The sequence below is a fragment of the Linepithema humile genome, chromosome 6 (genome assembly GCF_040581485.1).
Source record: "Linepithema humile isolate Giens D197 chromosome 6, Lhum_UNIL_v1.0, whole genome shotgun sequence".
In the NCBI taxonomy this organism is placed as follows: domain Eukaryota; kingdom Metazoa; phylum Arthropoda; class Insecta; order Hymenoptera; family Formicidae; genus Linepithema; species Linepithema humile.
This window is the reverse complement of record NC_090133.1, coordinates 13,584,204-13,601,734: the sequence shown is the minus strand read 5'-3', so window position 1 is coordinate 13,601,734 and position 17,531 is coordinate 13,584,204. Positions and strand designations below refer to the sequence as shown.

Sequence of the window (17,531 nt, the reverse complement as noted above, 5' to 3'; positions counted from 1 at the left end):
AGAGGAGAGGAGGCGTATACCACGGAAATCGGCTGAAATGTTCAGACTAATTCCGAGCACTGCTCTAAAGTATTACAAATATCTATGAAATTGCGCCATTTTATTATTTTAATTATACGCTTATGTAAAAATTTTTGTATTACTCACTTATTACTATCAATGCTTGCATGATGTTCAATTTGCGATATATAATTTTGGATATGGAAGTAACACATTTATAGAGTTGCATATAATAATTTAATATAATTAATAATATAATTATTAATGTAATTGGAGACTGAGTGCGGATGCAAATACATGTGATAATAATTGTTATACTTAAAATACATATGCATGAAAAAAAGATGCCTTATTTAATTTTTAGCGCGTCGAGAGAAGCGCTCTAGCCGCTCGAGATCTAGCCCGGCCTAGTCTATCATACATTGGTTGCGGGCGGCGCATTGGAGAGGCAAGAGGGGAAACGCGCCGTGGCTCGGCGCCCGGCTCACGTCTCGCCGCACCGCGCCGAGCCGGGCTAGATCTCGAGCAGCTGAAGCGCTTCTCTCAACGCGCTTTCATTAGTCCAAATGTAAAAATTAATATCTCGTTTATTATTGCGAATATCGTAAAACGGTAAAGAACTTTTATATTTATTTCGATCCCATCTACCTCCCTGTTCCCGGTGGGACAAGTCTCGCGGGACACCCTGTATATGAGGATTATTCCTTTATGATGCAGTTGAACAAACTGTACGTGTAGTGCTTGAGCAAAATAAGTATATTTGAATCAAACTTATAAAATATTTTTACATACTTGCACGCAGTTTTCTTTCTCTATATCTAACAGCATAACTAGGGAGAAAAACAAGAACGGATCTAGAGTCATGGAAAACGTAAAATATAGCAATGGAATGACATTATTCTTAACACCCTCTCTTAATGTTATTCTCTAAAATCAACTTAAGATTTAAAATAACATTTCACAAAATAACACAACTTACTTAAAATAGCATTGTTCAACTTAAAATAATTATTTCTAATCCAAATAACACAAACACATTCTATAAACATTCTATAAATATTTGTTGAAAATATTAGAATATTCTTTTAATGTACTAAAAGATGTTCTTCAAATCTTTATAGAACGTTCAAATGAGACTAATTTTAATATTTCAGATAGGTTAAAAAAATATTCTTTATTATAGTTTAGGAATATTCAGAGAGAAGATGTTTAATATCATGTAAAGAACATTCACTAAATATTCTACTAAATTATTTTTAGTATTCTAAACATTTATGCAATTACATTGATATGAAAAAAAGGTTTAATCAACTTTACCAATATTAAAAGTTAAACAAAAGTTTTTATTGTTTTAATTTTTTATTCCAATACATTTTAAAAATTAAAATTGATATTTTTAACAAAATAATTACATCTGTAAAATTGCACACATTCTTACAATAAAATATATAATTCTAAGCATGCTGTGGTTCCTCTTTTAATGTTTCTATAAAAAATCGCTTTACTACGTTTCATATTATTTTCGAAAAAATTTTCGAAGATAAACTCGAAAAGCCAGAAGTCTTGCTCGGCTTTCTAAAACGAGAAACTATTTGTTATGAAGAAAGTACTTTTAAGGTTATGTTAGGGTTAAAGAATCTATTATTTTAAGCAACCATTTTAACTAAAAAAAAACTCTTAAAATCTAAACTTATCTTTGGATTAATTGAATCTTTGTATTAATTATAATTGCGGCTTGAATTGTACAGATTAATCAAGACTAACTGCGTAACTATTAATGCACGTGCTGATCGGAAGTGGAACGGAAATGAAATTGACAGAAGTTGAATTTTGATCTATTTTCTGCTATACATTCTGAACGTCATCTATATGTACATTTTCAGTGCATTTGAATATTCAGTGAATTTTTATGGAATATGTAAACAATATGTTTCTATTGCTTTTAACATATTCTAGGCAGGTTTATAAAATATTCTTTATGAACAAGGATATTCTACAGACATATATAAATGATTTCTTCGAGAATATTCTCATAAAAATATATTTGATGCAACATAGAATATTCATACAATATTGTGTGCTATCTGGGTACTGATAATTTATAATGCTTTATAATATGGCCTCTCTAACTATCTAAACTTAAACATTTACGATTCTTACAAAATAAAACACTTGTTAAGCTTTTAGTTAATATATCTGCTTGTTGATCTTTACCATTAATATATTCCAATTGTATAGTTCCATTTTTAAGCTGGTTGAAGATTGGAACGTTCCTGAAGCGATTTTTTAAAAATGATTTGTCGCTCTTCTCCATTTGCAGGGAGAAAGTTTCGAGATCCACAAACAAAGTACAAAAGAGACCGATCTGATACATGTGTCGGAAGACACCCTTACACTCAAAAAACCACCCCAGATTGCCTAAAAAATTTTCGCCAAGCTAAAAAATGATTTGTCGTATTGATTCGCATCAGCTCACGTCCGTTTGTCTCAAGATTAATGATGATTAAAGAAATTATTAAAAATTGAACAACCTAGTTATCATAGAAAATAATTTTGATAAGAAGATTGAATACATAAATCTTCAATTGTTTAATATATATTATATAACTGTAGCATTATTTTTTATTAAAATTATTGAATTGTATTTTTCAAACTCATATTAATTTTCTATACTAATTGTATGACTGAAATAATAAAACTGAGTTTGTTTTATGAGCATGCTGACAACTGCTTTCAGATATAACTTCCTTGTTGAACCAATAAATCTGTTTAGTTATAAATACAAATTTTATATAGCAAACTATAGCTTTGCTGACTCAACAATTTCATTTTTTTCCCGTAATATAAATAAAACAGATCGAATAAACTAAGTTTCTAGATTGAATAAATAAAACAGATTGAAATGCTAGGAACAGTAAAGTAGAAATATAATTATCTGATTTAAACAGAATTATACGGTTTTAAATCAATTCTGTGCGGAGCCAGAGGTTAAATAATTTTAAAATAAGATTACGTAACTGCATAAAGTATCAAATTAAGTAGATTGAACATTTTAATTAATTAGATTATAATTAGTTAGATTGAACATTAAGGTTAAAAATAGGAGAAAAATTTCGACTCGGGAAGAATCGTTTTTTCTATATCAATAACTCAAAAACGGCAATTATTACAAAAATGTCATTATGTATTGCAAATAAGCGATATTTTACTTGTGATGAATTTATTTATTGTGGGAATTGTTTTTCGTTATTGACTAATTTATTTTATTTAAAACAAGTAGATTTATTCAATATAGTAAGTTGAGTTAAAGGATACGGATGATTACAGCTGTTCTCTCGTCGACGGTCGTGGACGTTTTCTCTCTCGAAAAACGACGTCGTCATTGCCGGTTAAAAACATCGCCCCTCAAAAACATCACTGACCTCATTAACAATATACACATAGTCGGACTAACACCAACCGTTGACTCGTCCCTAACACAACTCATTGTCAGATCGACGTACGCCGATGTACGAAATGTTATTCTCCCACATTATTATTCAAACTGCGACACAAGTCGTTTATATTTTGGTAAGGTTACTGTATACTTAATTAAAGGTTTCCCATACAATACAGAACATTGCAATTACATTGCAGCAATGTTACAATCTTGCAAGTTGCAATGTAATATTGTTGAGACATTATTGCAACATGTAATTGTAATATTTCATGAGAATGTGACAGTAACATTCCAACAACATTGCAATAGCAATATTCGGTAATCACAGTTCGTTCGTTTACCGCTATGCGACGCACGTTGCAAAATCTATCTCGTATTTAAGTTTTAGTCATGATGATTATATGAAACTTGCAAAGAGTGGCTAGTAAGATTAAAGACATAGTAATTATTTTTATCAGTTTAATTTTTCTGATACGACCTCAACACAGGGAATTCAGATATTGAATTAATTGTTCAAAAATCGGACAAATAAATGTCCGAATAAATAAAAATATATGCAACATTATTCTAAGATTGCAATAACAATGCATTATTGCAAATTCATTACATTGCAATATTACTGTAATATTTCGTTACAATCTTCCTAAAAGCGGACATTTTAACGTTGCTGCAATCCCACAGCAATGATGCAACAACATTTTGCAGTGAATTTGCAATATTGCAACATTGCGATAAAAGATTGATGCAATGTGTATGGAATCTTTGTGTGCTGTATGGATTAAGCAAAATTTATTTTGTTTCTTTCCTGTCTACGAGCTTATTAATTGCAGGTTACGAGTAAATTCAAAAGTATCGTTAGTACGATTGCAGCAATAAATACGATTGCAGAAACAATTTTGTGTTTGCGAATCATAGCTGTTTCTCTGCTAGCTGTAAATTATGCTGCGTCGTAATATTAATCGTAGCCGCGTCGTAATATTAATCGTAGCCTACTATTACATTGAGACTTCACGAGCAGCTCGTCTTATAAAGAAATTATCACGTATGTACTAGATGAGTATTTTGACTACTTTTTAAGTTTTAAGATTTTAACTTGAACATTATTTTTTACGTGCGGTGTCATTATACTTTTGATTAGGCATTTTTATGTCGAACGCATCTATATATTCTATGTCTATATATTTTGATGACTATTAATGAATAGCTCGCAACTTTCAATAGTTTGTTAATTGGCTATAAAATTCGTCAATCCAAAACTGAGTTTAAAGTCAAAATTTTAAATTAGAAGACTTTATTGATGTGGTACATTGTATACTATACTTTATCATAATACAATTTTTATTAAAATAAATTTATACAATTATATTTAATTAAATTTTGTCTTTTTTTCTAGACCCACCATCCGTTATCTTTGGTCATGCATTAATGCCTTTAGGAATGTCTCCTAATACTTTGGCTATTAAATTATTAAAAATGTGGGATGAATATGGGCTGATAGCAAGTGCATATTTCGATCCAAGAGTACTCGCTTTTTTAAGAAATCCACAGGACATCAAAATAATTTTGAATAATTCTGTGCATATTAACAAATCGTCGCAAGTCCTAAACGTGCCGCTCGGCTCGTGCGGTCAGGCCCGTTTACATTGATCGCCGAGTCCAACAAAAATTAACTTCTATCAGGATGTAACAATAATATACTTTATGTATTCATTTTGTAAACTAAAAAGAATATAATATAATTTTTTTTTCTATAATAGTTTCAGGCAATTATATTCTTCCAAAGAATGCCACGGTGATAATTGCACCACTCGTAATACATCGTATGGAAAAATATTATCCGAATCCGACGGCGTTTAATCCAGACAATTTTCTACCGGAAAATATGCAGCAGAGACATAGTTACGCTTATATCCCTTTCAGTGCCGGATCAAGGTATTTAACAAATATCTTTTGCAACATGCAGGACTTTTTTAAAATTATAAGATTCCTAAACAAATAATCAGTGCTTGAATTTATCTTTGGCGTATTCCAAGTATTTTTTAAAAATATTTTATGTCACAAATATCACATTTGCTTACGATCAAACATTTTTCAAAGATTATGCGTAGGGTGGAAATACGCTATGTTAAAGCTGAAGGTTCTGTTATCAAAAATACTGAGGAATTACCGTGTCATTTCCGATTTGTCGCTTGAAGATTTTCAATTGCGAGGCGATATTATTCTGAAAAGAGAGGATAGATTCAAAATCAAGATCGAACCGCGCAAGCCAGTGAATTAAAATAACAACTAAACTAAAATAACCTTGTGAATTAAAATAACAACTAAAACGTAAGAGTACCTGTGCGAGCATGAAATATATCGATGTATATTTTGAAAAGCTTTCTATATCACATTTAATTTCCTCTAATTCTCTATTTATTTTTTCAGATAGAGACACTTTTATAGTGCAATTAAAAATCTATTATGTCTCAAATATCAAAAAATGTTTGAGAGAAGATTTTTATTTATACGTACTATTTATTTCTAATTAAAAAGGTATCTGGGGGAAATTTATTAGTAAAATTAATGTATTTAATATATATCTTTATGATAATAAATAGTAAAGTATCATGTCATTAAGAGAGATCTATTTTACTTAATAAATTGATCATGTATTATCTAACACAAATATCTGACATACTTGTAGTAGTTTAAAAAATAAAAATATTTGATGTATTTTTTTTAGCTTTGTAAACTTTCTTTTATGAGCCCTACTAAAACAATATTAAAGAATTGTCGAGATTGTTGAATACCAGAAAAAAAATTAATTCTTAAATACGAATTTTCACAAAAATTACAACTGTTTATTATTTTAACATCCACCATGTTATATTATAATATTCCTTTATAATAATATCTATTCCTAATATTTATTTAAATTTAACCTATTTATTATGCTACTTTCTGATTTAAGTTTTCTTCCTTGCAAATTTGAATCAATTTCCGCAGCCTATCAATAATTATATATGTTACAAAAAAACAAATAAATTATAAATGTAGAAAAAATAGCAGATAGAGAGAGAGAGAGAGAGAGAGAGAGAGAGAGAGAGAGAGAGAGAATAAAAATGAATAAAATTCTTTAGAAACATTAAAAAGATTTAAATATATAAAATATACAAATATAAAGATATACAGGGTGTCTGGCAATAATCGCCCCACCGGTCATGTACAGGTAGAGGAGGTCAAATCGAGTAGAAAAATCCTTTACCATTTTTTAATTTTTATAATAAGTACTGAGTAATTAACGAAAAAAGATCGGCGAATCCGCGCGAGTAAAGCGCGCGCGGTGAGAAGGACGTCCCACTGCTACGCGATCACTAGGACACAAGGATCTAGCGTTACGCGCCGCTCGTATGTTGCCATTGTCATTTGTAGAGCGCTCCTCCCAACGCTTCATCGCGCGCCTAGTGATCGCATAGCAGTGGGATGTCCTTCTCGCTGCGCGCACTTTACTTGCACGGATTCACCAATCTTTTTTCGTTAATTACTTAGTACTTATTACAAAAATCAAAAAATGGTAAAGGACTTTTCTACTCGATTTGACCTCCTCTACCTGTATATGACCGGTGGGGCGATTATTGCCAGACACCCTGTAGAAACACTACATAAAAATTAAAAAAATAAATTAATTTAATTAAAATCTAAAAAATAAGAATATCAAGTTACATACTGAAAATAAATAGATAGAAAATTAAAATTTTTATAAAGTTACATCAAGGATGTAACATCAAACAGTATGTTAAGAAACTTTCTTAAAAGCATTAACCAGATATACATATACATATAAAATATATAAATATAAAAGATGAAGAAACATTAAATAAAAGTCGGAAAAATCATACCTGACAAATTACACCTGAAAAAATAAAAACATTCAATAAAAATCTAAAAAAGGTTTATTTTGTTTTAGGAAACTATTCTGCATTTTTCATTATTATAATATACCATTGTTTGATAACCTAAAACAGTGCTCGGAATTACTTTAGCTTTTTAGCCGATTCTAACGGTACACGCCTTCTTTCCTCTCCTTACCGCGCGCACCTCAACCTCTTGGTCAGCGTCGCCGAGCGTTAGGAACGGCGCTATCCCATTAATGTTGGCTTCTTCTCCCTTGATCATTAAAAATTAAAAAAATTTATTAAAAACATTTTTTTTAGTTTTAAATTTATTATGTCGAAATATTTCAATAGCTTTCCACGTTATCCATAAGGTACTATTGCTATTAAGAAAAAAAATATTTTTAATAAATATTTTTAACTTTTAATGATTAAGGGAGAAGAATCCAACATTAATCGGATAGCGCCGCTCCTAACGCTCGGCGGCGCTGGCCCAAACGGCTGCGGCGCGCGCAATAAAGAAAGGAAAGGTTGCGTGTGCCGTGAGAATCGGCTGAAAAGCTGAAGAAATTCCGAACACTGGTCTAGACTTTGTTACCTAGAATGATGCCCATAATTTACGTAAATGAGTGAATACTAAATAACAAAAGTGCACGGGGTCAATAATGGCATTTCCATCTTCCGTTTTTTTCTCTTCTGTCTTCGCTTTCTGTCGCTGCATACCTGAAAATTTTTGTACTTTTCCGTCCACACAGTTTTAAGAGAAGACAAACTGCGATGCACTGTTATGTGCGTCTACTAAAAGATTCTATTGCATCTTTTAGTGGAAACGCACAACAGTGTATTGCAGTTCGTGGCGAGCACTTTGAACATATTAATTAATAAAGCAACTTTCTAAGTTCTTTTGTAACTTTTATTTTGTGTTTTTATTCAAATATATTTTTGTGGTGCAAAGTCATTCCAAAGTTATGATTTAAGTCATTGATTCACTCGTTTTCACGCCGGCTATCACATTATGACAGAGCTCGGAATTAGTTGTACATTTCGGGCCGATTCCCGAGACGACGTCTACTGTTCCCCCACTACCGCCCGGCCGCTGGCGACAGGGCTGCCGATAGCTCTGGCTCAGGAGCGTTTTATATTAGAAATAGGCTGGATTGTTTAGACATCTCTCAAGAAATCGTAATATTTTCTTCATTACATAAATAATGTTTATTTTCATTAATACATAATATATATATATTTAATTATTAATGAAAATAAACATTATTTATGTAGCAAAGAAAATATTACTATTTTCTGAGAGGTGCATCAACAACCCAGCCTATTTCTTATATAAAACGCTCCTGCGCCAGAGCTATCGGCGGCTCGGCCGCCAGCGGCTGAGCGGTGGGGGAACAGGAGACGTTGTCTCTTGAATCGGCCCGAAATGTGCAACTAATTCCGAGCGCTGGCATATATTATTGAAATGCTTTTGTGAAACGGAATCAATGACTAATAAATATTCGTGGTTATAAACAATTCGACAATGCTATCAGAATGACTTGACTACCGCAAACTTAATTCGAATCTTAATGCAGATTACTTGCATAAATAGTAGGAAGAGGCGAAATAAGTGACAGTATCGTTCGAGTTTTTCATGTGACAAGTAATTATAGTCTTAGCACTCAGTTAAAAAAATAGTTAAAAAATATTCATCGCAAAACTAAATATACTTCTACACAATGGGATGGCAAGATATTTATAATTATTACATACTAGAATCATCAAGTAAGTATGAACAATTAATTATTTTACAATAATTAATTAAACAGATTATAGACAGAACAGATTTATTTTTATTGTAAAATAATAATTAATCCATCTGAAACTCTAATCTAAAACTAAAATTCTCCCTATCTAAATAACATCTAATTAATCTTTAATACAATTTTTATTTAAATTTTTATAAGTATTAAAAATATAAATAGTTTATAAGTATTAAATTTTACATTTAAAAAATTAATCGTTACAAACAAGCTGCAGAGCTAGTTAGGCATGCTCAGTTTATTACTTTATACCACATTAACAATACAATAGACGTTTTGACCATTCGAGTGTGGTCATTATTATTAAAACAATTATTAAAAAAAAAAAAAAAAAAAAAAAAGAACTATCTTTTACATCATATTACAATAAATTAGTTCTATAAAACGTTTCTTTTAAAAACATTTAAACGTTAGTTGAAACCATATCTTCAAAGTCATACTCAATACCAACACAGTAAACCTCCAGGTTATTGAGCAAAAGAGTTCTTATTTTACAATTATTAAAAAATTTGATGCGGTTTTCGAGGATGGCGCCATTATTAATTGATTACCATTAATCTAAAATTAGATTACCATTAATCTAAAATAGCAGGACTAAACGACCGTCAACCTTGACAAAAATACCCATTTTATTGTAATTAATTTATTAAAAATTATTCTTACCTCAATGCAAAACGGTAAAACTATCATATTGTGTCACCTCAATTTAAAAAAATTAAGAAAAAATTATGTATAGTCCACTTTTTAAAAAACATGTTATAACTCAGTCTGCCTTAAGAGCTATTGAAAAGTCCATTCCATCTGAGAAAACGTGGCAAACTAGTTGAAGGTATTACTAAATTGAGATGTGAAGGAGAAACGTAGTGAAAGAATAATATTTAGGCAGGAAACAGATTGAGAACTGGCAAATACATGTTTGGCAATAACTCAGTGTCACTCTGCTTATTAAGACCACTTTTTTGTCGTTTTATGTGTAACATTTCGGAAATTAGTCTTTTACTATATGACATTTCCTTATCTAATATCTCCATATTCTCCCAATCCATTTCATGGTCGTGTTCTAGCCTGTGGCAGGATATAACTGACGGGGACCCTGTTCTTTTTCTTATATCAGATTTATGTTCTTTTATTCTAGTTTTTAATTTTCGTTTAGTTTGTCCCACATAACTATACACATATCCAGACAAGTTTAATTATCAGTCGAACTTAGAGGAAAAGCAGGAAAAATGGTTTATAAATTTGTCAGATGTTTTCATTCCCAAAGAGGTCGAATTACTAATGCAATTGGGAGAACGGTTCAGTATGCCTATAACTGATAAAAGGCTAACATCAATTGAATTTATAAAAAACATAGAAAGAAATATAGAAAAAAAGAGTGTGGATTATAAATGTTCTGTAAGAAATGATACCATCTCAGTTATCAATGGTTTTTGCAAGGGAAATTCCTACAACAGTGTGAATGACAGAAAGTTACTCAATTGGTTTAAACAAACAAAAAAATTTATCAAAGGAAATCCTGATGTGTTATTTACGAGAGCTGATAAAGGCAACAGTACTGTTGCTCTTAGTAAAATAGAATACACGAAAAAAATGGTGGACATACTTTCCGACATTAACACATATCAAATTGTTAAAAAAGACCCAACTAGAATTTTAACTGATAATTTGAGGTCTCTGCTTTCCAGATGGAAGGAGAAAGGTTACATAGATGATAAGAAATACAAATGTTTAATGAAGACAGATGGAATCATACCTAGAGCCTATGGTTTGCCAAAAATACATAAAGATGGATATCCTCTTAGAGTCATAGTCTCGTCTATTAACAGCCCTTTATATAAGATTGCCAATTTTTTACACAAAATAATTACAAACAATATTCCTAATTCTAATAGAAACATTAAAAATAGTTATGATCTTGTTACGAAATTGAATGGTTTCAAACTGGAACCGGATTACTGTCTAGCTTCTTTAGATGTGGTTTCTCTTTTCACGATTATTCCTATTGAAAGGGCAATAGAGAGCATAAAAAACAGATGGGAATGGATTAGAAAGAACAATTCCATACCATTTGAAGAATTTTTAATTGGAATTAATATGGTTTTAAATTCGACTTATTTTTGTTTTAACAATGTTATTTACAAGCAGATTTTTGGCACTCCTATGGGTTCTCCTCTCTCCCCCATAATAGCTGATATAGTCTTACAAGATCTGGAAAATTTGGCAATCGAACGTCTTTTAATTTACCTATTTATTTTAGATATGTTGACGACATATTATTTGCAGCTCCCAAAAATCGCTTAGAAAATGTTTTGGTGATATTCAACTCAATGCATAATAGGTTACAGTTTACATTAGAAATAGGAATTGACAATTTTATTAATTTTTTAAACGTGAAGTTAATTTTAGAAAATAACTTTATTAAATTTGATTTGTTCCACAAACCTACATTTTCGGGAAGATATCTAAGTTTTTATTTACATCCAATCACACACAAAAAGTGTTATAATCGATTTATTTGACAGAATTCTAAATTTAACACATCCACAATTTTGGAGTAGGAACATCGATGAAACGATTTTCCTACTATTGACGAATGGCTATCCGATGGATTTGATTTTTAATATTATTATTGAAAGAATAAAAAAGTATAACAACAAGTTTTTACAAAGCAAGGATGATAATTATAAAACAAAAAAAACTGGTTATTTCATGATACCTTATATTAAAGGAACTTCTGATAAACTTACAAGCAAGATAAAAAAATACAATCTTAATTTAGCTTTTTCATGCAGTAATAAACTCAATAGAATCATAAAAACAGGAAAAGATATCATAGACTCTATGAACCAATGTGATGTGGTTTATAAAGTAACTTGTCATGATTGTGATGCTAGTTATATGGGACAAACTAAACGAAAATTAAAAACTAAAATAAAAGAACATAAATCTGATATAAGAAAAAGAACAGAGTCCCCGTCAGTTATATCCTGCCACAGGCTAGAACACGACCATGAAGTGGATTGGGAGAATATTGAGATATTAGATAAGGAAATGTCATATAGTAAAAGACTAATTTCCGAAATGTTACACATAAAACGACAAAAAAGTGGTCTTAATAAGCAGAGTGACACTGAGTTATTGCCAAACATGTATTTGCCAGTTCTCAATCTGTTTCCTGCCTAAATATTATTCTCCCACTACGTTTCTCCTTCACATCTCAATTTAGTAATACCTTTAACTAGTTTACCACGTCCTCTCAGATGGAATGGACTTTTAAATAGCTGTTAAGGCAGACTGACTTATAACATGTTTTTTAAAAAGTGGACTATACATAATTTTTTCTTAATTTTTCTTAATTTTTTTAAATTGAGGTGACACAATATGATAGTTTTACCGTTTTGCATTGAGGTAAGAATAATTTTTAATAAATTAATTACAATAAGATGGGTATTTTTGTCAAGGTTGACGGTCGTTTAGTCCTGCTATATTTTAGATTAATGGTAATCAATTAATAATGGCGCAATCCTTGAGAACCGCATTAAATTTTTCAATAATTGTAAAATAAGGAGAACTCTTTTGCTCAATGACCTGGAGGTTTACTGTGTTGGTATTGAGTATGACTTTGAAGATATGGTTTCAACTAACGTTTAAATGTTTTAAAAAAAAACGTTTTATAGGACTAATTTATTGTAATATGATGTAGAAAATAGTTTTTTTTTTTTTTAATAATTGTACTGAAGATGACTATACCCGAATGGTCGAAACGTCTATTGTATTGTTAATGTGATATAAAGTACTAAACTGAACATGCCTAACTAGCTCTGGCTCTGCAGCTTGTTTGTAACGATTTATTTTGAATAATTCGAGCCAAAAAATTGTAATATCTTAATTATTTAAAAAAAAATTATTTATAGTTATTTTAAGCAACAGTTATAGTTAATTTAGGGAACAGAAAAAAAACAATGCTCTATATATATATACGAAATTTGTGTTGCAATTTTGCATTTGTTTTTAAATATTGCATTATTATTATTATTTTTTTTTTTCAGAGCCACTAACTCGCAATTGGCTGTTTATAAGTTCACCTTTCGAAGTTATATTTATAACTCTTGCTTACTTGTATTTCGTTCTTCGTTTTGGTCCTCGTTACATGAAAAATAAGCCACCATATAAGCTGAAAACCTTTATATTGGTCTACAATATAATTCAAATATTGGCAAACATTTGGGTAGTAAAGGAACACATATCTAGTGGTTGGTTTTCGAAATATACTTTTTTATGTTTTATACCACATCCAACTTCGCCTAGTGCGATTAGAGTATGTATTTATAATATTATTATTATTGCTAAATAGATAATAAGTCTCATTCTATAATTTATAATTTTAAATTGTATAATTGCTGCTTGTATTGTTTAAAATAATCAAAATTTAAGAAATAATACTTATTTCTTTAGTTATTTTAACATTTTATAAATATGCGATAATATTTGTTTTAGCTCTTCAATATGATGTGGTGGTTTCTACTATTGAAATTTTTTGATTATTTTGAAACCTGTATATTTGTGTTAAGGAAAAAACAGAATCAGGTTTCCAGTTTGCACGTATACCATCACGTGTCAAACGTAGCTTTCGCCTGGTATTTTTTAAAATATATGTTAGACGAAAGAGCAACATTTGTTACCTTGATTAATTGTTCCGTGCATGTAATTATGTATATTTATTATTTTCTGGCTGCGTGGAGTTCAAATCTTCAAAAAAGTCTCCTGCCTATTAAACCATATGTAACAAGGATACAATTGGTAAGTTAAATTATTATTTCTTATATTAAATCTTTATTTTAACAATCATATTGCCAATTATTCTAGATTATAATGTATTTCATATCAAAGTAATAAGTTGAAAGCTTTCAAATAAAACAAAATTACAATTTAAACAAAATAAATTGCAATTAATAAATGTCTATAAAATATAAGTAGTACAATATTATTGAACACATTCAATTGCAAATAACGTATTGTGGATTAAACGTTTGATTAAAAAAAACGAGCCATCGAACAATCTTTGTATTTTTTATACATTACTCTGCTATCATCTTTGCGGATTGCGCGATCAAATTAATACAAAATTTATGAACTTGAATAAGACTTAAGTTATCAACATCTTTTTAATAATTAAAAAAAATCGGTTAAAAATTTTTGATAAAACGTTTATTATTTGTTGAAGCTTTGATAGAGCATACACAGCCTTGTCTCGCATAACACAGTTTTAATATTCAATAATATACACCGATTACTACTGACTAATCTGAATAATCATAAAATATTTTACAAATGTTTATGTTTCTTGCTTGTGTATGTTTATGTTTATGTTTAAGTCAACATAACTTTTTATAAAAAGATTCATAAATTTATATATGTTTCACGTTTCTATAAATATCCATCATGTATTTTATTTCACAAATTTATATTTTATAATGTTAAAAATTTTTCTGTCAATTATAATGTTAATTATATAAGTTTTAATATAATTTCATAAATGCAAAATTTTACAAAAATTTAAAATTATTATAATTTGTTTCCCAAATTAGATGCAATTCTTTGCAATATTATTATTGTGCACGCAAGTTTTATCGTCCTCCTGTGAAGCAAGAGAAAATCAACAGATAATTATTATTTTTAATATAAATATATTGATATTTATTTATTTATTCTATAATTTTTATAAAAAAAATTATATTTTACCGAAACTAAAACAACAATAATATTTATATAATAATTAACATATATTGTTTAATAAAAATATTGTTATTCTAATATTACTTTTCATGACAATAATATTGTAATAAAAAATTAATCAAATAAATACACAATTATAAAGTCAATAGAAATAATTTCTCTAAATTACTTTTAGACTATATTTCAAATTTACATTAAATAAAATAATAAAATGCATATGATTTCAAGTTTTGTCGCTATATGTATATTAATAAATTCATATTATTCATATTCTAATCCATTAATCAATTATTGAAAGTAATGTATTTTGTCTTAAAGAATCGAATAATGTGATGTTAATTATAATGTTGCATAATATTTAAAAAGCAATTAACGTATTGTACGTCGACGCAAATATTATAATGTTAATTGTAAGCAAATTTTATGTGGTACGAAGAGTCTGTAATAAATAATGTAAATAAAGCTTCATAAAACAACAATAGATATGTATTTTTGCATTATTATATTTTAAATTAAAAAGTCATTGCACAGAGATCGTCGTATCGATGCATTTCACTATCAGCGCAAAAATTAAAAGTTATCCCGCTTTATTTTTCGCGTTCAATATAATATATATTTTTTAATATATATTTTTTTCTAAATAATTATTTTCGCTTACCGCACGCCGCGCGCCTAGCGACCGTAGTCTGTAGGCGGTCGTATCTCAGCCGTGCGTTCGCATTCGGTAATCTTTAATAATTAATATCTCTTTAACCCTTGTAAAAATTGTAAAATGGTAGAGGACTTTTCGGTTCAGTTTGGTCTGCTCTACCGGCATACGGCCGCTGTGTCAAAATTTTTGGGACACCCTGTATATATATTATATTATTTGACTATTGTGACGACATCACTGTTCTCTATGAAACGGTTATTTTAACGACATTTCAAAGTTAAGCAAAGAATTTATTCCTTAGATTAGAATAACCATTTTTTGTTAAATAAAAGCAATTTTCACAAATAATTGTATTTTTAAAAATTTATAAAATATAGAAAAAAAGGTTATTTACTCTTTTATTTATTTACAGCAAAATAAGAAACTTCTTACATATAAGTATTTTATTTCGCAATTTGCTTATTTTTTTCCAAATTCTCTGCTAGTTATTTTTGTGATATTAATATATATTATTATATTATTTATAATAGTACTATTATATTATTATACTATTATATTATTTATGATATTAATATACATATATACTAATAAATATAGAAAAAAATTATTTTTATTTAAATATCATTTCTATGTAGATATTTATGCCATTATACATCAATATAGAATCGATTTCCAATTAAGTTAATCATTTAAATGTTAACTAATCGAATTGATTGAACAATTATTTTGAACTTCTAAAGACTAATTTGGTAAATTTCAGTCAATTCTAATGAATTAATCGGCTGAGTAAATTATTTGGAGATGTTGAAAGCATTCCATATAGTACACTTTTTAATATTTAATAAAATGTCTTAAAGCTATTATTAAAGTAGCTTGCTTTTATACAAAAGATGTCATTCTGTGTTTAATATTTATTAATATTTATTAAAAGTACAAGAAATAATACTTGTAACACGAAAACATGCTATGCAAATGCAGCCATAATGTTTATTCACATCATCGCGGCTTGAACACTTGTAAATTAAATATTGCAATATGTATATATATTATTTCACTTTCCCCCTTTATTTTTTTTTCAAATGTATTTCTTTTTAAGGTTCCTGAGTACTGGCCGCGGTTATGCTGGAATCGTGACGTCAGACGCAAGAAATGGCTCGTAAAGTTTGTTGCATGCCATTTGTAAATAAAGATAATTTGGATAAAAAAAAAATAATGAGATAGCTTTAAAACACTTGTAAAAATAGACGAAAACTTTTCTTCTTCCGCTTATCATCAGTAAATAGTCGTAAAAAGCACGTAAAGTAAAGTCTGGGGGGAAAAAATAGTTTTCGCCCATTTTTACAATTGTTTTAAAGCGATCTTATTATTTTTTTTATTCAAATTGTCTTTATTTATAAGTGGCATGCAATAAACTTTACATGTCATTTCTTGCTTCTGACGTCACGATTCCAGCATAACCGCGGCCAGTACTCAGGAACCTTAAAAAGAAATACATTTGAAAAAAAAAATAAAGGGGGAAAGTGAAATAATATATATACATATTGCAATATTTAATTTACAAGTGCACTTTTAATAATTCTAAGCAGACAATTTTACTGTGAGCTTTTTAACGAGGCCTTAAGTAATGAATTCTAAACACGGTTAGACTGTTATAAATAACCACTTTCTAAAAAAAATAACACATAAATAACTAATTTACAATAAGTATACTGACTAACATATTGTGTGTGACAAGGGAAATAAGTTCTATTTTAATTTTAATCTATTACGTTATTTTTCTTTGGTTAGATGACTAATTAACCTATGCAGTTTACCGCGATCGGATGTATAATGAAATGTATTTTTATTTAAAAAAAAAATAATATATTCTCTATGACATATGCATCATAATTATTATAACGTTAACCTGATCCCATGGTATTAAAGAAACAATGTTTAGTAAATCTAATATCTATTATGTATACTATGTCTATACTTTGTTTTTTTCTGTTGGTGCAATACATTTATTGAAATTAAAGAAA

At 29.0% G+C, this 17,531-nt stretch overlaps 1 protein-coding gene across 3 annotated transcripts; it reads left to right on the top strand.

The window, feature by feature from the left end:
* The first annotated feature begins 8,047 nt into the window (after positions 1–8,047).
* On the top strand, positions 8,048–17,487 carry LOC105673289 (very long chain fatty acid elongase AAEL008004-like). 3 transcript variants are annotated; one of them, XM_067358457.1, is made up of 4 exons: positions 8,048–9,084; positions 13,172–13,440; positions 13,620–13,922; positions 14,711–17,487. In XM_067358457.1, the coding sequence occupies exons 1-4, from the start codon at positions 9,039–9,041 to the stop codon at positions 14,882–14,884; spliced, it is 792 nt and encodes a 263-aa protein (XP_067214558.1). In that variant the 5' UTR covers positions 8,048–9,038; the 3' UTR covers positions 14,885–17,487. The 3 variants fall into 3 exon arrangements, with proteins under 3 accessions (XP_067214558.1, XP_067214559.1, XP_067214561.1); XM_067358458.1 differs by lacking the exon at positions 8,048–9,084 and adding an exon at positions 12,371–12,530; XM_067358460.1 differs by lacking the exon at positions 8,048–9,084 and adding an exon at positions 12,637–12,725.
* The last annotated feature ends 44 nt before the right edge of the window (positions 17,488–17,531 follow it).